The sequence below is a fragment of the Camelus bactrianus genome, chromosome 14 (genome assembly GCF_048773025.1).
Source record: "Camelus bactrianus isolate YW-2024 breed Bactrian camel chromosome 14, ASM4877302v1, whole genome shotgun sequence".
In the NCBI taxonomy this organism is placed as follows: Eukaryota; Metazoa; Chordata; class Mammalia; order Artiodactyla; family Camelidae; genus Camelus; species Camelus bactrianus.
The window spans coordinates 4,198,824-4,225,142 of NC_133552.1; the positions used below are offsets into that span (position 1 = coordinate 4,198,824).

The 26,319-nt window shown below is 38.1% G+C and overlaps 1 protein-coding gene and 1 long non-coding RNA gene across 8 annotated transcripts in view; one reads left to right on the top strand and one right to left on the bottom strand.

The window, feature by feature from the left end:
- Nucleotides 1-7,082, top strand: part of LOC141579738 (uncharacterized) — a 63,492-nt gene extending 56,410 nt beyond the window's left edge. Inside the window, exon 7 of the long non-coding RNA XR_012511610.1 lies at nt 6,946-7,082. This is a non-coding gene — a long non-coding RNA (uncharacterized LOC141579738). The remainder of the gene's footprint in view (nt 1-6,945) is intronic.
- Nucleotides 1-26,319, bottom strand: part of LNX2 (ligand of numb-protein X 2) — a 65,236-nt gene that overhangs the window by 21,847 nt on the left and 17,070 nt on the right. For 6 of the 7 annotated variants that reach the window (XR_012511609.1, XR_012511608.1, XR_012511607.1 and 3 more), the window contains exon 2: nt 6,935-7,450. Coding sequence is in view for 4 of the 7 variants with exons in the window: in XM_074377961.1 (XP_074234062.1) it covers nt 6,935-7,341 (407 nt within the window). In the remaining 3 variants the exon portion in view is untranslated. Of the gene's footprint in view, nt 1-6,934; nt 7,451-8,161; nt 10,083-26,319 lie in introns of those variants that run through there. The other variant, XM_010951551.3, reaches the window with a different exon arrangement.

Consider the following 26,319-nt stretch of genomic DNA (forward strand, 5'->3'; position numbering starts at 1 on the left):
TATGGACAGTATTTAATTGACTCTTTACAACCCCTCTATTTCCCCATTTTACAAATGGGAAACTTGAAACAACTAACTAAGCCAACATCACATAGCTATTAAATTACAGAGCCGAAATCCACACGAACTCAGATCTGATTTCAAAGATGCCTGCTCTTTACAGGGCACTATACTAAATACTCTTCTGGAGTTCTTTTTCTAGGCCTTAGGAAAACATAAATTAATTTCGTTTTACAAACTTGTACCTAGAAACACAATCATAGAATGTTACAGTGAGAAAGGCCTTGGTGATCATAAAAACCAAGCAAAAATCACAGATAACAAAAACCTACACATCTTTTTAAATGGAACATTTAACGATAATAACACAAACGGCAAATGGCATCAAGGGCTGTAACTTGGCTTATTTAAGCAGGTAGCTCAGTGGAGCAGGAGGCTAGCATAGAGGATATTACACGTGATTAAAACAGCAGAGAAGAAGTGCACGCAGCGCTTAATGAGGCCAGCGCAGGCATGTGTTCAGACAGTGCAGGTGGGAGTGCAGCTCTGACACTGTGGGCTGCCCTGAAAAGGGGCACTGGAGGCAGGGTGACCAGACACAGGCTGAGGGCTGCACCTCCCTTGGGAGGGTTCTTTACATGCAGGTGTGTTTTTAATTTTCTTAAAGCCAAAAAACCTCTTGTAGTAACCAAAGCCAAACTGAGGGATTTTCCGTTCCTGCTGAAGGTTATACTCTCATGCCACTATTCTGGCTCTCCTTATGCAGAAAAATTACATATGAACCAATCTGACTTACAACACGGTGGCATCATTCCCTGATATAACAGTGACTCACATTAGGACGCATACAGTGAAACAGAACACACTACGTTATTAGTAGTAGTGGTGGTGGTGGTGGCAGTAGCAGTAGACGTAAAATAAAACGATGCCTGGTAAGTGCCAGCACAATGCCAGGAACTTAATGAAACTCAAACAGAAGCATCTTAGAGCCAAGCAAAATGATAACAGTTACAGATTATAATATGCAGAAATGAATTTAAGTGACGTCAGTGAAAATGTTAGATTAAGGGAAGCTAAAAAGCCTCTCCTCCATAAAGCAATGTGAACACTGGCGAAAATGGTCAGACCAAGTATTTCTGAGCTCTGAAATTAGCCAAAGCTCTGCAGCAACCTGGAGTGCATTTATTCAAGAAACACAGCCGAATCTCGGTGAGAACAGTGAGCTCTGCAGCATCTGAACCTGCCCTATTCCTATCCCCACCTCTCCAGCAGCCTGGAAAAGCGATGCCCCAGTCATGGTGGAAACAGGAGTCTGGCAGCCACTGGAGGGGCAGACTGGATCACCTTTAGAGCCCCATTTGTAGACAGTTGTCATGAACTGACCTGCTGGTTCTCTGGAAGACCTCACTCGCAAGGCTGTCTTTATCTGCTTTATCTGACCTGACTTGGGGCTCACTCAGGGCAAACAACCTTTTTACTGAAGGCATTTGCTGGGGCATTAAAAAAAAAAAAAGGCCAATTGTATATAAGATTGTGGCTGCTTGAGGTAGACAAACAAAAAGTCTCAAAGGAAAAGCTAGGGAATGAAAGGTCCACAGGGATTCCCATATGTCCAGGGCTTTTGCATGCACAGGAAGGAACTGAGAAGGCCCTAAACTCTCACCTCCGGCTAACACTGAAGCTACAGGAAAGCAAGAAGTGAAGGGTGAGGAGGACTGTCAACTGGCTAAGTGCTGAAGATGTGCCCCACCAAGTACACGGAGCCCCTGGGCAAGACCAGGAGACTTACTCGTTACAGGCACTTAAGGAATTCTCTGTCCAATCATTAGCCGATTAGAACATCACCAACCATCAAATGATAACAATAAACAGCAGTGACAAATCCCGAAGAGAAAGAAAAACCTGATTTCCAGAGTTGTCAATTATTTAAAGTGTCCAATGTTCAATACATAATTAAGAGACATGCAAAGAAAGAAGTACGTATGGCCTATACATGGGGGAAAAAAAAGAAGTTAAGAGAAACTGTCCCTGAGAAAGCCCAGATGTTGGCCTGACCAGACAATGAATTAAACTGGGTATTAAAAATGTGTTCAAAGAGAGAGAGAAACCACTCTTTAGTCTAAAGAACTAAAGGAAAATATGAGAATGACATCTCACCCAATAAAAATACCAATAGAGAAATGTTACATTAGAGAACCAAATAAATATTCTGAATTTTAAAAGTATAATAAAAGAAATGAAGAATTCACAGCAGATTTGAACAGGTAAAAAAAGAATCAATGAATTTGAAGACAGATCAATTGAAATTATTCAGGCTGAGGAACAGAAAGACAAAGAATGCAAAAAAGGATGGAGCTCAAGGACCTGTGGGACACCACTGAGCCTATTAACATGCGCAGAATGGGAGCTCCACAAGCAGACAGGGAGAGAGGGGCAGAAATACTATTTGAAGACATGTTGGCTGAAATCTTTTCAAGATTGATGAATCTTGAAAACAGCAAGAGTGAAGTGCCTCATCAGAGAGAAGGGATCCTCAGTAACACTGCCGGCTGTTTCTCTTCAGAAACTATGAAGAGAAGGCCGTGAATAGCATACTCGGTGCTTAAAACAAAAAAGACTGTCAATCAAGTACTCTATATCCAGTAAAACTACCCTTCAAAAACAGGAGACAGGCAAAGGGTATATAGCTCAGTGGTAGAGTGCATGCTTAGCATGCAGGAGGTTCTGGGTTCAATCCCTAGTACCCCTCTTAAAAAAAGCAGTAACAAAATAACCCTAATTACCTCCCCCCTCCAAAAACAGGAGAAATTAAGACATTCCTAGATAAATGAAAACCAAGTCTGTTGTTAGCAGATCTTCCCTACAAGAAATACTAAAAGAAGTCCCTCAGCTGATATGAAAGGACCTTAAGAGAGTAGCTCAAATCCACATGAAGAAATAAAGACCACTGGTAAAGGTACTACATAAATATAAAAGACAGCATTAAACTACTTTTTGGTTTAAAACTCCTCTTTGGTCCTATTTGATTTAAAAGACAACCCCACAAGAATAAAATAAAAATTATAATTCTGTTTTGATGGGCATATAATGCATAGAGCTGTAATTTATATAACAATAACAGTACAAAGGAAGGGGGAAGGAATGAGGTATTTATGAACTAAGTTCTTGTGTACCGGTGAAATCGAGTTGGTATTAATCTGAACTAGATTGTTATAACATGTTAATTATAATCCCCATGGCAACTACTAAGAAAATAATTGAAAAAATAAGTAAGCTAAAATGTGAATTTAAAAGAGCAATCTTGTCTCAGTCTACCCTGACCCTTAAAGGCTTCAAAACTATTTGATGAACTAGAAAAACATAATGTAGAAAAAGACTAAAGGTTTTCTCTATATCGTATGAACTTTTTAGAATACTGTTACTATAAGTTTTAAGAGGAAAAGAAAAAAATCATTCTGAACCTTGCCATAAACTAGGACACAAATGCTCAATTTAGCCCCCGAAATTAACATTTACAATTACCATAAGCTTTAAATGTTAAATGGCTCAGGATGAGGCAGGGATGAGGGGTAGAGAAGGGAGGAGGAATGCTTTATAGTTGACGTTACTTGGCAGAATTTCACAAAGTAATTACTAAAACGTTATATGCGTCACTACTATATAGAGAGTATTTCTTAAGGGCTTTAGTTCTCCTTTCAAAGATGGGCATTTTCCCTTGTCTTTTAAAATTCTTGTTTTCCTAATATATAATCAGTTAATAACTAGTAATTTTATTTAAAAACACAGTCATCTTTCATAAATGTTTTACTTTTAGCCAAAGGAGAAAATGTCAGCTGTTCTCACACTGAAGCAGATTTCTTAAGAGTAGAATTTCATTCAAATAGGGAAGGTAATTTTAAACTCAAAATTACCAGATTTATACAAACTATTTCTAATGCTATATTTCTACTAATAATTAAAATAATCATAATTCTGTGTCTTATGATATCACTCTTACTGCTAGTTTGTGTTGGTTTTAAAACATGGCTGCAAAATTTTTTTTAACTTCTCCCCATGAAGTGAAGCTTATGTCCCTTCCCCCTGAATCTGGGTGGGTCTTGTGACTACACAGAAGGGATGCTATGTGACGTCAAGGCTAGATCTTACAAGGCCATGCAGCTTCTGCCTTATTTACTGGAACCTATATAAGAACTTTCAATACCCTGAGGCCACCGTGCTGGGGAGGCCACTAGTAGGCCCTCCTGTGGTCCAGTCCTAGCTGAGGCATACCTCTGGGGACCTCCATCAAAGTGCCAGGTATGTGAGGGAAGCAGCCATCTTGGAAGCAAATTCTCCCGTTCCAACTGCTGCAGTCCCAGGCTTTCAGTCCTTCCCACCTGGGACCCAGATACAACAGAACAGAGACCAGCCATCCCTGCCTGCTCTGTCTGAATCCCTGACTGGCAGAATCCAGTGCTCGCTGATTTATGTCACTGTATCTGGGATGGTTAGTTTCTCAGCAATAGATATCCTGAACACAGACTAGCCATTTAACTGAGCAAACATTAGATGAGCGTTAAATTTCTATTTTTTTATAATCAATAGGCACTCTTAGCTGTTTACATCAAGCACCTCACCTACCTTTCCAAATCATTCCCCTTTTTCAATGTATCTTTCACAACATAGGCCTAAGACACTTTGGAAATGATTAAATTAGTAGCCCAAGTATTAATAAACACACTTGGAAAATGGAACTTTCAACTGGACATAATTACTTAGCTTTTATCAACCTATAAATGAAAGGATAGCTTGCAATTTCCAAGTTTTTACATCATCAACATAAACAGCTTGATAGAACATATCAATGGAACTTCAACTACATACTATATTCTTGTATGCATTTTAGTCAAGAAAATATTCCTAATATAGTTGCGTAATTTTATCTCACTGCTATCAAAATAATTAACTGAACTGAGGCTTTGTTCAGTCCCTCTAACATTCCAAAACCAACATTCGTAAAAGAGTCACAAAAGAACTTTAATCTCCTAAAAAGAACAGTTCTGAGAGAAATAAGAAAAGCCTAAAATCTGCTCCAATTTCAGCCATAACTAGGCCTGACCCAGACCAGCAGATTCAAAGGTTTGGTGTTAATTTCTAGGCGGTCTTTACGATCATGTTCACATGTGATGCCGGCTGGTGACCAAAAATACACAAGAATCTAAGATTGCATGCATTTTCAGAAGTCTATATATCTATCCTCCCCTTTTTTCTTAGCTCTTACTTTTTAGACAACGTAGCTTAAGTTTAGGCAATCTCTCTATAAATCTTCATGTTTCTGACATTTCAATAACATCTCATTCTTTCTCATAAATCTGAATTATTTCTAATGAGTACGCTCATTTTATAACACTGATATTTAGGAACAGAATGAACATGTATACTCATGTGTGTATGAAACTTTTACTACCACATAATAGCAGAAAACATGATTCAACCTGTGGAAAGGTCAGCATGGTCTGTTAGAATGGTAAATAAGATACTGAAGTTTAAGTCTAGCCATGCCATTACTTAGCTCTAAACCTCCGTGATTCAGTTTCCCTGATTCGTAAAGTGAGGGGACAAGATTAGATTCAATTCTATGATTTCACCTCTGAGTATAATGGCAAGCTATTCTATACCAGACCTAAACTATTATTTCTAAATCCAATATACTGTACTATGCACTGTTTTCCATAGCAATCAAGATCACTACAGATTTACACTGCACATGTGGCTTAACTTTGAAATTTAGAAATCAATTGATTTATTTCGGTCATTATATGTTGATTCTACCTATTTAAGACAAAAGAGATGTATTTTAACCCTTCCTAAGGGTATAAATAATTTTAAAGATCAAGTCTTTTATCAAAGTCAAATTATAAAACTGACTAAACAATCAGTTAAATAAATTACTTAACTTAAAAAGCTTTTATTAGTGGAACAAAAACCCCCACTAAAAGTTTTCAAGTTTCCAACCACTAGTTCTTGTTCAGTCTAGTCCCTGAAAGCAGAATTTTACAAGATCTTAGCAAATAAAATCAGGAATACGGGCAGACCTCATTTTATTGTACTTCACAGACACTGCATTTTTTTTTTTTTTTTAACAAATTGAAGGTTTGTGCAACCCTGTGTGTTGTCAGATGATGGTTAGCATTTCTTAGCAATAAAGTATTTTTCAATCGAAGTATGTAAATCTTTGGACATAATGCTATTGCACCTTTACTAGACTACAGTACGGTGTAAACATAACTTTTATATGCACCAGGAAACCAAAAAAATTCATGGGACTTGCTGTATTGTGATATTTAATATTCGCTTTAATGTGGTGGCCTGGAACTGAGCCTGCAACATCTGAGGAAATGAGGCTCATTTCCATGTTGCAACAATATTATTTTTAACAGCTGTATAATATCCTGATGATGCACCGACAGTATTACTGTATTTTTAATCCTTCCTGTTAACTAATTAGATTGACTCCAGTTTACTGAACTCTGCACAGTGTTGCAGGGAACATCTTTATATACAATTTTTCCTTCTTCTGGATTATTTCCTTAGGATAAAAAGCTATATACAGTGATACTGACATTTAAAGTTTCTGAAACAAACTGCCAAACTGCCTTGCAGAAAGAATCTATCATTACATCCTGCTACCCATGTGAATATAACAACTTCACATTATACCAGCAAAAATTATTAGTAGGTATAAAATGGTACTTCTTGTCTACTTTTATATTCATGTTTTTGATAAATAACAATGTTAAATACTGTTCCATACAACTTATTTATTGTATCTCCTGTATTTGATTTGTCCATTTAGTTATTAATACCTTGGTATTTTTTTAATCAAGTTTTTATTTGTTTGAGCAACCTTTTTATAAAGTTATTAGAGTTACTTCTCTCTTTTTTTTTTGCTTACCTGTTTTTAAGATGCGCCTCCAGATCACAGCGTTGCATTACATCTTGGCACACTGAAGAAAACGGACATAAAACCAGTAATTTGTCTAGAAGTTTATGAACTAGAATACTAGACTTCTTACACAACTTAAAGTGAAGTCTTTTCCGGTCCAATGGACAGAAATCTTTCTCCTGTAAGAAGTTTCTGAGGCACTTGCAGCAGAATGTGTGCCCGCAGGGGGTGTCTATTGGCTGCAGCAGAGGCTGAAGGCAAATGTGGCAGACCAGGTCATCATCCACCTCATCCTGGTAGTTGTACAAGTGGTTTTCTCTTGTCCAGTGCTGTTGGCCACATTCAAAACACAGAGGATTGAAAGAGGAAGAGGAAGTCTGTTCCACAGACACCATCTCATCACTTGTCGTTCCCATTCTGAATCAACCGAAGCAGTCTCTGTATCTTCGAAGTTAGACTTCCACTAAAGGTTTGGTTTCCTTTAAAAGACAGTGATGTATCTGGCTAAAACCAAGGTCTGTTTTCCTAGACAACACAAAACAAAACAACCAGAAAAGTAGTATCAATCAAGACAGGCTAAAAGAATCAACATAATATTACTAGTTAACTTCTTGTTTTAGTAAAAGATTAAAATTCAGATCAGGCAATAAATTAGTCATAAAAACATAAAATGAAATCAACTAATTCCCTTACTGACTAAGAAAAATGACTTAGATTGCCGAGTTCTCAGTGAAAAAAGAATTTAGGATTAAAAGCAAAGATGCCATATTAATATAAGGTGTGACATAAGAAACAATTTGTTCTACTGACTGAAATCCCCCAATATGTCACTGCTCAATGGTGGTTTTAATGCCAATTAATCTTCATAGTATGTTAATAATGCAATCTGAGGTATATTATGTAATACATTTGCACTTGCCATCCCACTCATGGTTCCCTGTTTCTGACTGATTTTATATATTTACAGTGTTATCTCGAAGATGTTATCTTTGAAATGTAGTCTTAAGGATAATTCAGTGTCTGTTTAAAAAAATTGAACTTTGCTCTACACTGGGAAAAAATTTGAATATTCTCTCTCTATATAATGTAGATGGTAGAGAGATAAACCTGAAGAGCATATAAAATTAACATCTGTGCCAACTCCACAAACTTCAATACTATTTTATGCCATTAAGAGAAACAACCTGCTATAATTCAATTAAACAGATAAGACATGTTATAAAATGTTAATCCCACCTTGTATTATTCCACATTCCCATTGGTTCTTGCTTCCTGAGAGCAGCACTGTGTGTGTGTGTGTGCGCGCGCACACGCCTCCTCTACGCCAGCAGCCTGCCTCAGTTCAGCGCAGGGCCAGCAAGGAATGCTCCCCTCACATACGGGTTTCCACACCTCCCGCTGCCGTAGCACCAGAGGTTAAAATCACCTCCAAAGGCAGCAGCTATGTTCGTTCTGAATATTTACAGAACGTTATGTGCCAAACACAGAACAAAGAGGGAGGAGGGGTAGGGAGAAGACAGTTAGGAAAGCCAGTTATGAAAATTCAATGGACTAAGTAGTGTCAGATTCTAAGAAAGCCGTGCACAGGATGCTGAATGAATGCAGAGAAGGCGGAGGAGAACTGGCATCTGATTCAGTTTGACTCTGCGGACAGAAATACTTTCAAAAGGGGAAACAACAAAGATGCTGGGCTTTGACAGGAAGCAGTGGCCAGAGAGGAAAACGGACCAGGGCGCCTCGGCCAAGACCCAGAGCCTGAGCAAGCCCTGCACGCTCGGGAATGCGGGCAGGTAAAACGTCTGAGGCAAGAAAATGGACTCAGGGCAGGCGACTTAAGACCCAGCCTCCTGCACAAGATCAGAAAGAGCAGGACGCAGTGTTACCACCACTAGAATTTATTTCACTGATAAAACTCTCTTCCCATCACATATGTGTATTTGCTACTTTATTTACGTAGAGTATGTATCAGAAAACAACATTAGCATTTCACCAGATTTAACAAGAACTGCTATGAATGATGAGGGGTGGGACAAGACTCACACAGGATGGCTGCCCTTAGATGAACTGCGTATTTTAAAAAAACAACTTAATAATAATAGCAGCCTGTGATCTAAAACTACCAGTACAACATTAAGTGTGCAAACACTTCTTGTGCTTTATAACTCATGGGGCTTATTCTTCACGCTCTGAGCATCGTAATTTTTTAAAAATCAGTTCAAGGCGTGTGAGATTATGGAGAGAAACATCATTTACCTCAGGCAGACAGATGGCTTCAGCCCAGGTATTTTCATAGAGAATGTCCACAGACTTGTGACCTGCTCAGCAAGAAAATCCATCTATCCTTTGCACTTCTTTGTGATAAGATTTATTCTAATTTTTTTCCCTCAAGAAAATATTCTACAATCCTGGCCTCCCACATAATGACTAAGGAAGCATTTCTCCTAAGACTATCATATTTTAGCTATTTTCTAAATCTCTAAATAACTTAGTTCTTTGATTATTTTCATTTTATCACAAAATCTTTTCATGAGGAAAAATAACATGTTCCCATTGAAAAATACCAAATAACAACTGCATTATCAACTGCCCTGAAATGCCCCTGGGATACCATGACACAAACGTTAAAAGAAAATTTATCACAGGCAGATCACTAACATGTGCACAGAAATACTGACTGAAGAATTTCAACGCCATGTGGCCTGCGCAGTTACGAGCACGCACCCTGGCCAGTCTGTGAGCGTTAGGGCCCTGGTTCAGTCATCTGCTAGCTCTGGGACCGCACTGCATTCCTCTAGGGCTGTCTCCTCCTCATATATAAAGCAGGGCTAGTCACAGGGCCTATCTCAAAGGGGTGATCTGAGAATATAAATATAAGCTTAAAACTGCCTGGCACACAGCAGGTGCTGTGTAAGTGTTAGCTATTGTTACTGTTACTAACGATAAACATTCAGACAGATTTTATGATCTGCCTAAGGCCATACGACTTGTAATTACTCAGTAAGACAGGAGGAAGAGAAATCCAGTTCTTTCTTATTTCAGAATAACCCAATAGCAAATGAAGTAATGACAGGAAAGAGGAAGGGCATTTCAGGAAAGCCTCAGTGCATGAATTCAGTAGGATAAAGGCCGCCTGGGCCAAATTTTCTAATCCCCAAGCCCACCCCTCTGCTCCCAGCCCACTTTGCGAGCATGTCCTCTGCAACAACTCACACCACTTTTCCCACTGGGGTCCCTCACTCAGCAACAAGCTAAGAGGGGGACCTCCCACAGGGGAGAAACTCAGCAATGCTGGATGACCGACTGGGGACAAGACGCTTGTTCACTCTAAGTTAGGTGGCCAGGAACACCTTTACACACCCAGGAGACGATGCCCATGTTTAATTCTGATGTCAGAGATTCTATTAGCACAATTTGAAATATTAAAATACAAGTTAAGTAAATAATAGTCAAATTTTTCCAAAATATAAGATAAAATGTAGCATAATATGTAGTTTTACAAACTACATTATCAAGTGTAGCTTAATATTCCAGGAATAGTAAACAGATGGAGCTATTAAATTGGCTGGGAAAATTACAACACATTTTAAATAATATCTTGAAAAACAGCCAGTGCAATGGAGAGGGAGTTATAACATGACACTGCTTACTGCCTAACTCCAGTTATGATGAACCAGCTTGCTCTTCCTGGTTTGTGAGACAAGAATATCCTGCTACATCATAAGGACTCTCAGGAGTGACAGTTTTTCAGTTAATTTGCACACTCCCAAATATGTTATTCAAATCATTTCTCTTAATCGTACTTTTGATTCAGGCTGAAAGAGTCCTCACTGGCCCTAACCTAGGAGATCCAGCCCAGGATAAAAGATGATGAGCTAAGGGTCATCACTGAAGTACGGTTAGATGGGAAACAGCTCTGGTTCCTTCTCATCGATTCAAGTCTGAGGACACCTCTCCTCATGCGCCCTGGCAAAATCCTGCTCACGCCCTAGGTGTTAGCTCCACCGCCACCTCCTCGGTCAGATCCCATCAGCTGCCCTCCTGCTCTTGGGACAGCCCTCTTCCCGTCTTGTCCGTCCCTGCTTTTCACACATATCTTCATCTCAGCAATTACTACATCTGTGTGCTTGGACATATGTCTTTTCACTCCTTGAGGGTAGAGAGTCTTCTTTTATCTCTTGTATTCCCAGGTCTTGGCACATATTATGCAATAAAAAAAAAATTTGTTCTCAGGCTCATATGGGAGCCTGAAATGTGTAAGAGTCCTGAGATGTATTATGTAACTATGTAAATATGTGAGAACACCTTGCGCATTAATTTTCCACACTGCAAAGCGATCAACACGCTGGACCCTGCCTTACAATTACAAACAAACAAGGAGTAAGATAACATTTTCTTTAATCTTCCAAAGTCTGAGGAAAGTTTCTTTTTTTGCTTGATGATATCAATACAAGCAAGTTTTCCTACTGTGTGTATCACGTACCAGCTTTCATAGCTGCCTCTGTATAAAGTAGTGGTTGTCAATCTCCTACAACAAGGACCCCCTGACCCACCCTGGACAAGTCTGACTGTCTTTTAAAAAACTAACATGCAACTACCATACCATACAGTCTAGCAACTGCACTCCTGGGCTCTTATCCCAGAGAAATAACTTATGTTTGCACAAAAACTGGCTCAGCTTTATTTGTAATGGCCCCAAACCAGAAACAACCCAGATGTCCCTCAGCAGGTGAATGCTTAAACAAACTATGGTACATCCACACCATACCACACGGCTCAGCAATTAAAAAGAATGAACTACTGATGCACACAACAGCCGAGGTGAACCTCAGAGAATTATGCTGAGAAAGTCATCCCTAGAAGGTTATACTATATTATTCCATGTATATAACACTCTTGAAGTGATGATGCAATTAAGTTAATTAAAGTGCTTATCCATTGGCTAATAAAAAAATAAACCCATTACATGTTAAAACTTTTATGAAAATTTTTCTTCAAAATAAAAAAATACAGTGAGGAGAAAGGCACTGTTTATGTAAAATGTGTTTTGTAAATCTGGAGTCTCAAATCTTTTCTGCTTTCAATCTGTTGTGAGATCACATGACAAGTTTCCTCTGGAAAACTCTACTGGACACTCATGAGAGAAGGAGCGTGAAAAAGGCAGGTAACATCTAGTGGTACTGGGAAAACAGTTTGACCTTGTGGATCCAATGAAAGAACAGAGGGTCCTGGGTCCCACTTGGACAACAAGTGATGCAGAGTGCTGAAGGGTCCGGACACCTCTCTTTCATAAGAAGTACCAATCACTAACCAACACTACTTTTTAAAAAGACAAAAACTGAAAAAAGCAAAATGCTGAGGTGAGGAGGTGAGCCTGTACCGGAGGAGTCTGCCTTTCCTGGAATGAAGTTCTTTCCCTAGAGCCTGTTCCCACTGGAAGAAGCCTATCTGGATATTTGGCTGTACAGAAATATTCAGCATATTATATGAGCCCCTTACATAAATTCTATTCTTAATCAGAACTTATTTCCTACTGCAGGTCATGAGGAAAACAATCAAGTTATCAGTTTCCAACAATTTCACATTTATAACTTATAATTCTCTCACTGTCTACGTAAGCTGTAATTCAGCACACTTAACTCTGTCTCCTATCCTTTTTTAACAAGTACAAATATTTGAAAAACCATTTAAAAATTCTTAAGATGCTACTTGTAGCTAGATGTACCGTATTTAATAATACAGAAAATTAGTAAGCTGAGCAAAAAAAAGGCTAGAAGCTATGAAACTTAGGCTCCGAGCTTCATGCCAGCTGGGTAACTAGGTCACTACACAATTCATTTTCATTCACTGCACGTTTATCCAGTGCCTACTAGGTGCTGGGACTGTAGAGACATTCTGGTGCCTTGGCTTCCTGTCTACACACTATCAGCTCTGCTTAAATAGTAACTGACTCCACATACAAACACACAAACACATGAAATTTAAATCTAGCTCCAAAATTCTCATGATTTTATCTTTTCATACACAATAAAATATTTACTGATACAGCATATTTACCTTTCAGTCCTGACATCTGTTACTGTTTTTTGATAACTTTAATAATCTCCCAAAAATTTTATAAAATGGACGTTAAATTGTGGCTGGCAGAGAATTTATGAATTTCAAATGTCCTTCTACCTTTAGTTCTTCTAATTTTGAACCACTCAGCTATGATGAAAACTTTTTAATGCAAAAACCAAACTAGATTATCTGCCCAATTCCTGCAGGCTCAGAGTTATACTAGAGTTATACTTCTAAAAATTACACTGAATTATGTTATCTTAGAGTAATTTAAAAGCAGAATTGACATAAAACTTTCAAAAAGGAAATACACCAGAGGGAATGCAAACATTTCTATACAGCTAAATACCCAGACATACCTCTGCCAATAAGAAAAGACCTCTGTGGAAAGAACTTTCTTCCAGAAAGACACCCTCCTGCAGCACGTGACCTAGTCTCAGCAGTGCTCCTCAGCAGCCGCCTGAGTCTTAATGTCGCAAATTCTTAAGAGTCGCACAATATATAAGCGATGCGAGGTGGGTTGTGAGGGGAAGCCCAGTTTTCATTGGTTTGGTTTTACTGCATGTGATGTTTACCGGCTGGACATCATTTAAATACTTCTTTATATGACAGGGGTTCTGATTTTAATAAGTTAATCTGTTTTCTTCTAATGGATGGAAGCTTTCAAACATTTAACTTCTCACACTGTAAATTTAGAAAACACTTGTTTTCAAGTGATTGATAACATTTCGAGGTCTTTTCCATCTCTAATTTCTGTAACTGTGGATCAGAATTCCTCCACTAACTCTCAATTATCCAAGGAAGTAAAGGACATCAAAAAGAGCGCTGGTTGGGGATTCAAAATGCGGCTCTGCCACGCACTCACCAGCAATGTGGCCCCGTGACGCGGCACGGCAACTAAACACCTATAAATCTCAACTTCCTCAGGTAAAACAGAAACGGTACCTTGCTTATGACACAGGGTTACTAAGCTAAAAGTGTTACACTGCCAGAAAAACCTCTTACAAACAACAAAGCATTATAACACAAACTTGGAGCAGATCAGCGGCTGCAGAGGATGGTGCAGATAAGAACAGACGGCTGGACTGCTGGGCGGCCTGAGCTCCTTCCACTAGACTGGGCACCAGAGGCCGGGGTCTGACTCTCGGCTCTGGGACTGACAACCAGGCCCCACAGCTCAGCACTTCACCTGTCTAGACTTCTTCTCTCTTTACCTATAGACTAGTGGGCAAACCAGATAATTTCTAAAGTTACTTATAGATCCCCAATTCCATGATTCTAGAAATGTACTCTGAGCATACATTCCATCCCCCACAAAAACAGAACAAATTTTTTCCTCTACTATTATCCAGCACTGCGTTTACTATAAAAATGATCTAAATCCAAAGCTTACCAGGAAGGAGTTTTTGTGTGTTTCTTTTTTGTTTTTGTTTGTTTGATCTTCACAGTACTGGACACTCAAAAAAAAATTGCTATTTTTGCAGACAAGTGTATGTACAAGAGAGTAGTGCTAGATATATAGTTGAATATCTCTAGTTTTATTATGGTAGTACAACATAGGATACTACAATATTGTGAGACAAAAATAACTTTCTTTATTGGTTCCCAGAGAAACTGCTATTTACGGGATGCTGCTACATCTATCTGAAGGACTAACATGACTGGTTTGCCTGTTTCATTTTTTAAGGCACGCATAGGTAATTGTCGCAGTATAAATAGACGGTTTTAGATGGCAGATTTTGCTCCAGAGTTAATATTTTTCAATAAAAATACATCTAAAGCTACAGAGAAAGAACAAACTTTTCAGTCTTACTTCCCTCAACTGCAAAGAAATCAGCAGGACATTGCTTCCCTGTGATCAAACCCACATGATAAAATTAATGAAGTGGAGTTAAACCACAGTCAAGACAGGCTTTATGGTGGTGGTATTACTAATAATTAAGATTCCCAGACTTCCTTACCTTAACTATGGGCAAGATACAAGAAATGTAAATGCTGCAGCTTTCCAAACTAATCAGGGAGACCAATAATTAAAAGAATACATACTATTTAAGATGCTCAATTTGTTCCAGTTATAACTTTATATATAAATGATCAGATCAACAATAACTTTGGAACAGACTCAAAGGACCATCACTGAGTGGCCAGATCTTCTTTCTCAAAACCAGCCTAACAGGCAGCAGTGTAAAGGGGGAGGGACCAGAGCCTTGCTAGCCTTTGTAATTATCCAGAATGATTCCCATGTGTTGCCAGAGGTCCTTCTAATTCATTAAAATGAGTTCTTTGAGTTATATATAGTTCTAACAGTGAGAAAAATTAAAAGAGAAAGCCTCATGTATTAAAATTCATTATCTAGATTTACATATACCACAGATAAAACCCTTCAAAATATAAATGTCTAATGTTACATGATTGAAAATATTTGTACTACAAAGCCAGAAATACAAAGGGGCTGAACGAGGTTAAACCATTACATGATCAATAATGCACCCCAAATTATATTAGTTTCCCATCTTTCAGAAACTGAGTCAAACAAAATTTCAGGTTTTACATGTTACGTAGTTACTACCTGGTTTTTGGCATCTCCACTAGGAAACTTTTACAAACAAAATATATTCAAGAGCAAACTAACTACTCCTCTCCCTAACCTTCAAGCCTGACCTACTTTTCAATCTCTTATCCTCCCCACTTTCCATCCATCTGTCCGTCCTCTGTCTGTCCATCCAGGAGTTATTGAGAATCTCCTCTGTGCCAGGCACTGTTCTAGGGCTTGGAGTTCAGCCTGAACAAAAACAAAAATCCCTGCCCTTGTGAAACTTACATTCCGGATACAGGGATGGAAAATACACACAAGAAATAAAATACTGAAAAAGGATGGCTTTTTAAATGGGGTGATCAGGGAATAACTCACTATGAAGGTAGCACTTGAGTTGAAACCAAAGGGAAGTAACTAGAAAGCCACGCAGGTATCCAGTATAAAAATGTTTGTTACAGACAAATCAAATAGTAAGTATAAAGGCCTGGAGGGGACAGTGCACTTGGTGTGTTCAATGAATAGCAAGGAGGCCCATGTGGATGAAATGAACAAAGCAGAGAGAAGAACACGGATCAGAGCGGTACCTGGGGCTAACTAACCCTTATAGAACTTTGGCCTTTACTCTGAGTGAGACTAACAGGATCACTCTGGCTGCTACACTGAGAATAATCTGAAGGGGCCAAAGGCAGAAGCAATCAGGAACCTACTGAAATATTCCAAGCAAGAGATGACGGTAGATTAATCCAGGGTGGACACAGCTGAGATAGTGAGAAGTGACTCAACTGTGGATATATTTTGAAGGCAGACTGACATGATTTGCTAATGAATAAAACGTACGCATGGGCTGATGGTAGAGGGGGGAGTCAGGGATGACCAAGGTTTCTGGTCTGAACTGGAAAGATGGAATTCATATATCTGAGATGGGAAAGTCTGTAAGAGAGCAGGTTTAATGGGTATTGCCAAGTTCAAACATGTAATATTTGAAATGCCTATTAGACCTCCAAGCAGGGACATGGAATAGGCAATTAAATATAAAAGTCCAGTTCACAGGAAAGAACTGGGCTGATGATATAAGTTTAGGAAGCACTTGTGTATAGATGGTATAGAATGAGATTAGGAAAGACCACCAAAGGAGAGTAGATGAGTGTAAGTAAAAGACAAGGGGTCTGAGGACAGGCCTTGGGGCATTTTCAACATTATGAGTTCTGGGAGATGAGGAGGAACCAAACTGAGCAGGAGTGGCCACTGTGGAAGAAAATCAGGAGAGTGTGATGTGGAGAAACCAAATACAGAAAGTATCTCAACGAGGAGGGAATGATTAGCTGTGTTGAATCTGGCAGGCAAGTAAAGTAAGATTAGGTCTGAGAATCATGCATTGGATTTAGCAACATGGCAGTGACCTTGATACAGAGTTTTGGTGGAACAGTGAGATCAAAAGCTTCCTGGAAAGAGTTCAAGAGAGAACTGGAAGAGAGGAATTAGAGCAGACACAATCCTTTTGAGAAATTACATTATATGAAAAGGTGGAAATTTTGTATTCTGGGAGGAACTGAGACTATTAGAGGTGATCCCTCCCCAACATTTAACAAAACCAAAGTCATGTAAGTTCATTATTTGAAATCTATAAACACCCTTAATTCCTTTCTTCTTGCATCAGACCTCCCTCTGCTGTCTAAAGGCTAATTTCTCCTCAACCTGGACTCAATAACCCACCCCTTTGAAAACCTTTGTCATTTCTCTCATCTTTCTTCAAACTTTTTCCCCTCTGCATAAAAAAAGCTCATGTTACAACAACCTTAAAAATGAAAACAAAATATTCTATAATTATTATCCTTCCCCCTATCTTCATTTCACCTCCAATATTTCTGAAATGTAAGACCACACTTACAGTCTCCAATCTCCATCAGCACTGAGACTGGTTCTCAAGGGGTCATGGTCGTCATGTCGCAGTTCCAAATTCTACCTGACTTCTCTGCAACTCACTGATTTCTCTCTCCTTGCAGCTCTTTGCTCCCTTGCCTTAAATGACACCATTCTGTTCTGGGTCTCATCCTACTGACCACTCTTTTGTGATAGCTGTCCAATTTTTTCCTTTAGGCAAACTCGAAAAAATTTAAACTGTTGGGCCAAGTGAAAAGAAGGCTTCTGATTCACATTATTAAACTGCTCTCCAAAATGGTGAACAAAATTTTGATTCCTGCTAGCAACGCGTTAAGTAAGCTAACTTCCCCCAAACTGTTCTAATCCTAGTTAATTTTATTCTTTTAAATATTTATAAATCTGACAGTTGAAAATACAAAAATAACACCTCATTTTTTTCTTTAATTTGCAACTTTTTGATTCTAGCAAAATTAAATTTAGGATTATTACCCTTGTTTCTCTTGTGAAGTGTCTCCATATCCTTGGCCTCATTTTTACCTATTGAATACTAGTGTTTTTCTTAACTGATTGAACTTAATATATTAAGATAACAACCCTTTATCACATTATTACAATTACTTTTCCCAAGTCTCCTGTTTGCCTTTTGGTTGTCTACTGGCATAAAAAGTCATCAATCTCCATGTAATTGAATACATTCATTTTCCCCTTTAATAACCCTTCTGCTAACTCTTATCCCCTACTCCATTACAAGATGAAGGTTTGCCTCTATTTGCTTCATTTGGATAGTTTTTTAAAAATGGCTACACTCTATTCTCACTAGTTGCAGTGTGAGGACAGACCTTTCTCTCCCAGTAAAGTAACTGTCCTAGTTTCGGTATATCTAACTCACTTATGTTCAAAAGTCATGTCATCACTTCCCTCTAAATGATGCAATCACTGAACTTTCTAATGGCGCTTCTCTACCCCAGTATCCTACAACTCGAGCCAGAGAACCCGGCTTCTCTCCCACCCTCTGCTTCATTTTCCACACCCATCACTGGACTAGGCTCCTGCTGACTCTCCCTCCCACTACTCAGTTATTTTCTGCAGTATCTCTTTTAGCCATCACTCAGAAGGTTTTCCAGTCTTCTTCCCCTCCAGGAAGAAGGTCAGGTAGAATTTGGAACTGCGACATGACGACCATGACCCCTTGAGAACCAGTCTCAGTGCCGATGGAGATTGGGGACTGTAATATCCAAACACCAGGGATATTATTTTCCCTGCCAAATACTCTTCTGTAGCCCCCAACTGCTTCTACAGAATGAAAGCCGAAGTCTCACCTGGCACCTGAGCCTTCCAGACCTGGCTCCTTTAGTTTCACTTCCTGATACAATTCTGCACATTGCATGCTTTGGCTAAACCAAACTACTTACAACTTCTGACCTCAGCATGCTATTCTGTCTGTCCGGTATGTCCCTTCCTCCCTTGCTGCTCTGCAGAACTCCCATCCATTTAATGGCCAGCTTAAGTGAACCCACTGCTACGAGGCCCTTCCTATCCACCCAAACATAACTCCTCATTCTGTCCGTTATATCACCATTTTATTATTACACACGTTGTGCCCCTCACTGCGGAGGCTGGCAATCACTCGTGTGAGGCGTCTTCCCTACAGACTTCCTTTAGAGACAGGGATCAAGCCTGCATTACTCATCTCTAGAACTACAGCATTTGTAGCATGCCTGACACAGCATGCCAAGAATCAGAGGGAATGAACGAGCAGATTTCCTCAAATTTCACCTGCCTCACTAAGTCCTGCGTCCATCTCTAGATTTTTATTCCCACTGCCTCTGTTCTAATTCAAGTTTCTTTTACTTCTTGATTTTCTCCTGTCTTTTCGCCTCTCCATCACAAAAGTCGGTCTCTTAACAAACAACTACGATGAAACAAACAAACAAACAAAAAACCTAGTTATAGGAGAGAGACCAGCATCGTAACAGGACCCGTCTGTCTCATTCCCACCCTAAGCCCCCAGCCCTGTGCTCTAGCCAGATGCTGCGCCAAACCACTCACTCATCACATACCTCATAGCTGACGTTCCCATTGATGGTGAGCCTGTCTCTCTGACCCAGATCTTAGGATCTTACCTTCTTGCTATGGCGCCTTCCCCCCTCTCCCCTGCCCCTGCTCCCCCTCTCCCCCAACCCCTGCCCCTCCCCACTGCCCACACTGTACTCCCCTCACTCTTTCCACCCATTTCTCCAGGCCTCCTTTGTGTTACATACTTCCTTACCTAAATAGAAACTACTAGACATAAATTTTTATCTAATGATTTATTATTATAAATATCCATGACTCTTCCACAAAAAGCACTATAAATGAGTCACCTTTTTGTTTTTCTGCCACCTCCCTTAGTGTCTGTCACCTGTTACTGCTCACACGCTCTCTCACACACACACACACCCCCATCATTTATTGCTGCTAATCTGCTCTAGGCTGGGCATTCAGACACCCAAGCTTATTAGGAACCATATGCTAAAAAGGAGCCAATGGTGAGGTTTGGAAAAGGAACAAAGTACGTAGCTTCAGTGCCACAAAGTGGACACAAACATCTACAGTGCTCAACAGTCTTTTCCATGTAGTATTCCACAACTTAGGTGGCTTTCTAAAGAATGATCTTTAAATGACACAGTGTGTTAAGTCACCACAGCTGCATTCTAGCTTTGTCAGTTTGAAAACCCGAATGGAAAAAAAAAAGAATATTAAAAAAAAAAAACAAAAAACACTCAAATGGATTTGTCTACTCAAGAATGGTCAGTTCCAGTGAAATAAATCACTCTATCCAAACTCATAAGTGAGACATTCATAGACCAAAAATGCCAATTTTTACATTTACATTTATTGTGAGAAATATAAGTGCTACACAGAAGAGACAGAAGGAATCAGATTCCCACTGGTTGGTGAGCCCTCCACTCTGGGTGGTATCTACATGCCTTTCATGATCTTTGCCACTCACTGTAGCATCACCATTCATCGCTTCAACTTACCTTTATAACATTTTACACTTTACAAATTTATAGGTTAGTTTTGCCTGTAAATTTTACCTGTGAGATTTACCATTTTCATATACACAAAGGGAGAAAAATTATGGTAAGATGAAACTATCTTCAAATCATACTCTAGAAAAGGGTTACTTCTGGAAAATTTCCCTGGAGAACACCTGTTTTAAAATATGGGATGTAGATTTTTGTTAGGTTTCTCAAAGACTGACAGTTCTTGAACTTATCCTTAAACACTGGGCTTTGTTGTCCTGATAGGAGCCTCTACTTACAGATAAAATGAGAAGCTTTTAGGAAGTAGTAATAATTATCATTAGATATTTTAGTGGTTTTATCACTAATATTAAGAGACATTTAAACAAGGACAATCTAAGAAACAAGAGATTTCACAATTCTTAACTGTTCTACATCCTACATAAAACATAAAAGCTGACGGTCTTGTTGAAAGAACACATCTTAAAATTTAAATTAAACTATACATTACACACATAAAACAGCTGTTACTTTTGACTCCTCCAACATGTATATATTGTTGCTTCTTTCTTCAAACTTCTCTATTTATTTAGAGAGCTGAGTTAGGATTATTTACTTTAAAATATCTGTTGATCAGTAGCCCAACATGAGAAACTGTTCTGTTCCTAGAAATTACCTGATTTAATCTGGATTAATCTATAAACTATTACAGACACACACACAAATCTTAACATTTTTAGGAAAAAAAACTAAAAATTAGGATAGATATTCAACATAAGCTAGTAGAAAATAAATTAAGCAGAACATTTTTCTATAATTACTGGAAGCTTATATCATTTTCCCTGATGTACCAAATATATGCAGAGTTCATCAGAACACCTTAGAAATGCTTCTTCATTCTTAAGAATGCCTATAGTCTTTTGACCAGCAGGAAACCTAGTTTAGGAAAAATGAAAGATATCCATATTTCCTAGGTCTTTATTTAAGAAAGAAAATTTTAAATTATACTTCCCTTAAAAAAATCAAATAGACACACATTAAAAATTATTTCATACTACCAGCTACCTTATATTCATAGCATTTCTTGTTATTAAGCATGTCCTAACATACAGTATAAACGGCTCAATACCGTATGCTTATTGCTTTTCTGGATGTTGACTGTGTCCTAGCTATACTTTACAGTGGTTGGAGAAATACAAAAATACACAGGAAAATCATTGTGCTGTGGATATACGCAGGCCTGGATGGATGTGGGGGCGTGAAGTTGTACAATATGAAAAATATTATTTAATCATACAACAACTTGTAGTTTGGCTTACTGCAATTACATTAAGGTTATGTATACTATTTTTAAAGTAGATGAAATGCTATTAACTACTCAAATGTAAATAGAAAATATTAACTGTGTGCTTCATAACTGAAAAGCACAGTAGATGAGTCAGTTTTTATACCATATAATTCACAAATGCCTCAGACTATAAATACCAAATTTCAAAGTTAAAGGAGAAAATAAAAAATATATAAAAATGGTATTACTGAGTATATTAACTTCTGATAGAAAAGGAGTGAATGTAAGTGAATTACTGATTTTTTTAGAACATTTTCCCTCAAACACTACATCTTCTAACTACCATCTGCCTAGGCAATTGCCCCTTTTTTGGGCAGGAGTCATAAATATGTTTATCATTTTAAAATATTTACTTCAGTATTTTAAAGCCATATATTATGCCCATTTACATCAGTTAATTATAAATCATTGGCCGACTGGTCAAATAAAAAAATAAACTACATTAGACCTTAGTATATTCTGTCTGTATTTTAAAATCTAGTATGCAGAACATTGAAAGCAGTGCTCACTGGGATGGGCCTCACAGGTGACTTATTCTCTTATGTTGACCTCTATATATTGCCAAAGTTTTCTAAAATGGCCTTGTATAACATGCACAATAAAAATCAAGTTCACTTGTTTATTGAAGAAGCAATGCATACTCTTCAAGTTAATAAAATACTGTGTGAAACTGGTAAATGAAGAAGGGAAAGAAAGAAAATAAGAGCACCTACACAGGGAGGGGGCATGTGCAGGGGCTGTCCGGATGTCCCTGACCTCTTGGCAAGTCTGCAGGCCTCCTACAGTGCAGTGCTGGGAGCACAGAGTGGCTCGAGTATGAACACATTTATGGTCTCTTTGGCACGATTATCTCCTTCATGTGCCAAGAAAGTGTCCATATTAAACTTTCTCAAAAGTGGTAGATTTCAGTAACATACCACATGAGGTGTTAAAAGAGGATGGGTTAAGACCAAGAAGATTCCAGAGGAAGGGAATCAAAGAAAATGGCAATTTCCTATTATAGGAAGCACCATATGTCCACAAACGATTCATCCAGAAGCCACATACTCAGAAAGCCACACCAGTGCAGCCAGGCACGTGACTCTGACCAGAACCTATCCTTCCATGCCTCCCCAGGATGAATAACCGTGGAGGTCCAGAATTAGGCCAAACACCTAAGGTTAGTGCAGAAAGAGCTCATTCAGTTGTAGCTAATCTTTTTACATAAAAGGGGCTCACCAGGTCTGTGGAATTCTATTTGTGAAGAAGTTCCTAAGATCTAAGGGTCCTATTTTGACCCTCTCCAAGCCAATGAGAAGCCTAAATAGTCAAGAGAACTTCTTTGATCAGCTCAAAATGGTTAAGCCCAGGGATCCTATGCCTATAAGAGCCTATGATTTTACAGTCCAAATACTAAGTTTTTAGCCTCTCTACATCTCAGACATAACTACAACCACCTACTGTTACGATTCATGGACCATGCTAGTCCATCTGGCACCCACCCCAATCTGCTCATCACCAAGGGTCCAATGACCACAATGACCATCCTTACCACAATTCCCACATTTCAAATAATGTTGCCTAACTACTTCTATAAAAAATACATAAATTATATTTACATATAATATTTATGCACATATAAAACTACCAATGAGAGCTTTTGTTAAGCATGAGAGAAACCAGTTTTTCTAACATAAAGGTATCAAAATGGTGGCTGCCTATTTTATTCCCAGTTAAACATTCTACCCACACACAGAAACAAGGAAATTTCTGGCTGATGATAAAGTTATTAGTCTTTTCAAAATATTATCTCAGGACATTGCTTCTGAATGGATACAGCATTTCATGGCCATTGATATTATACTGCAGTCAATTAAATTGCATCCAACAAATATTTACTGAGTGTCCACTATGTGCTAGGCTGGGTATTTGAGAAATAAAATTGAGTACCTATCCACAATTCTAGTAGCTGAACAGACTCAAGTCTCCATTTTCAATATATTGTGCATGTTTCACAATAGTTTTCAAGAGAACTAACAGAATTGATCAAAATTTGAAATAACAAAAGAAAGTTTCAGTTTTATTTGTGGTTATTGGCAGAAAAATGTTTTCAAAGTACATCTTCATTTTATTCATTTCACTGGAGTGTGGAAAGCAGACAGATGTTCAAGTCAAAATGCCTATAAAAATAAAACCTTTGTTTTTGTACCAACACCATGCTGTTTTGATGACTGTAGCTCTGTAGGGTTGTCTAAAGTCTGGGAGGATTATTCTTCCAGCTTCATTTTTTTCCTTCACTAATGCTTTGGCAATTCTGGGTCTTTTGTGATTCCATATAAACTTAAATATGATTTGTTCTAGTTCTGTAAAAAATGTCCTGGGTAATTTGACAGGGATTGCATTAAATCTGCAGATCATCCTGGCCATATGACCCAGCAATCCCACTCCTGGGCATCTATCCAGAGGGAACCTTACTTGAAAAAGACACCTGCACCTCAGTGTTTATAGCAGCACTATTTACAACAGCCAAGACATGGAAACAATGTCCAACAACAGATGACTAGATAAAAGAAGCTGTGATATATTTATACAATGGAATACTACTCAGCCATAAAAATGATAAAATAATGCCCTTTGCAGCACCATGGATGACCCTGGAGAATGTCATTCTAAGTGAAGTAAGCCAGAAAGAGAAAGAAAAATACCATACGATATCACTCATTTGTAGAATCTAAAAAAAAAAAAAAAAAAAAAAAAAAAGAGCTTATATATAAAACAGAAACAGACTCAGACATAGAATATAGACTTGTGGTTGCCAGGGGAGAGGGATATGCAAAGGGATAAACTGGGAGTTTGAGATTTGCAGATACTGACTGGTATATATAAAATAAACAAGTTTATACTGTATAGCACAGGGAACTATATTCAATATCTTACAGTAGCTTACAGTGAAAAAGGATATGAAAATGAATATATGTATATTCATGTATGACTGAAGCATTGTGCTATACACCAGAAACTGACACAACATTGTAAACTGACTACACCTCAATTAAAAAAAAAAGGAAAAAGAAAACCTTTGGCTTAGAGAACAACCTTAAAGCAAAGGTCAGAAATCCATTCCACAAAAATAAATATTTTCAACTATCATTATATACTTATTTTTACTTATAAATTGTGAGGATTCCTTTTAATCTACATGATTACTGAAGTTTTAGTACACAAAGTTTACAGATTCATTATTTATTATTACAAACTTTCTACTTTTAACAAAGCTAAATCAACTTTATTTCTAAAACAAATTCTAGTGGAAACGATGGTGAAAAGGAAAGCATCTTATGAAGGTACATTACACTTACCTGTAGGGCAGGCCCTAGATCAATTCTGTTTCATAGATTCTGTTTTCTTAATCATTTCCCTGCTTTCCTATGTCCTTTCCTTCCCCCATTTCAATTATTACCTTCTCTACCCTTATCTACTTCTTTTTCAAACAAAATCTCTTTAAGGAAATAAATCTCAATTAAGTGATCAGTATATGATTTATGAAAATTAATATGGCATCCTTGTTCTAAGGATATCTGTATATAACAGAAGACAAAGTGAAATAAAGGAATGAATCATTAATTAAGATACTGCCAAGGAAATACATTTTTTTAACTTTTATTGAGTAATAGTCATTTTACAATGTTGTGTCAAATTCTAGTGTAGAGCACAATTTTTCAGTTATATATGAACATACATATATTCAGTCACATTTTTTTTTGCTATGAGCTACCACAAGATCTTGTTTATATTTCCCTGTGCTATATAGTATAATCTTGTTTATCTATTCTGCATTTTAAAATCCCAGTCTGTCCCTTCCCACCCCCCGCCCCCCTGGCAACCACAAGTTTGTATTCTATGTCTATGAGTCTGTTTCTGTTTTATATTTATGTTTTGTTTTGTTTTGTTTTTAGATTCCTCATATGAGCGATCTCATATGGTATTTTTCTTTCTCTTTCTGGCTTACTTCACTTAGAATGACATTCTCCAGGAACATCCATGTTCCTGCAAATGGCGTTATGTTGTCAGTTTTTATGGCTGAATAGTATTCCATTGTATAAATATACCACATCTTCTTTACTCAGTCATCTGTTGATGGACATTTAAGCTGTTTCCATGTCTTGGCTATTGTAAATAGTGCTGCTATGAACATTAGGGTGCAGGTGTCATTTTGAAGTAGGGTTCCTTCTGGATTTATGCCCAGGAGTGGGATTCCTGGGTCATATGGTAAGTCTATTCCTAGTCTTTTGAGGAATCTCCGTACTATGTTCCACAGTGGCTTTCCTTGCTTCCCTCTCCCACTCTTAATGATTTAGATGTCTTCTTTTACAGTTTTGTGTTTATTCTTTTTGTAATTCATGGCAGTTATCTCCTTTCCAGTTATGAGTTTCTCATTTTTGTAGCATCCTGCTTCTTTTCTATTTAGAGTAGACCTGTCAATATTTCTTTTAGCATGGGTTTAGTGTTGCTAAACTCTTTTAGTTTTTGCTTGCCTATGACAAAGAAATACATTTGAATGGAGCTGACTTAACAAGGACACTTC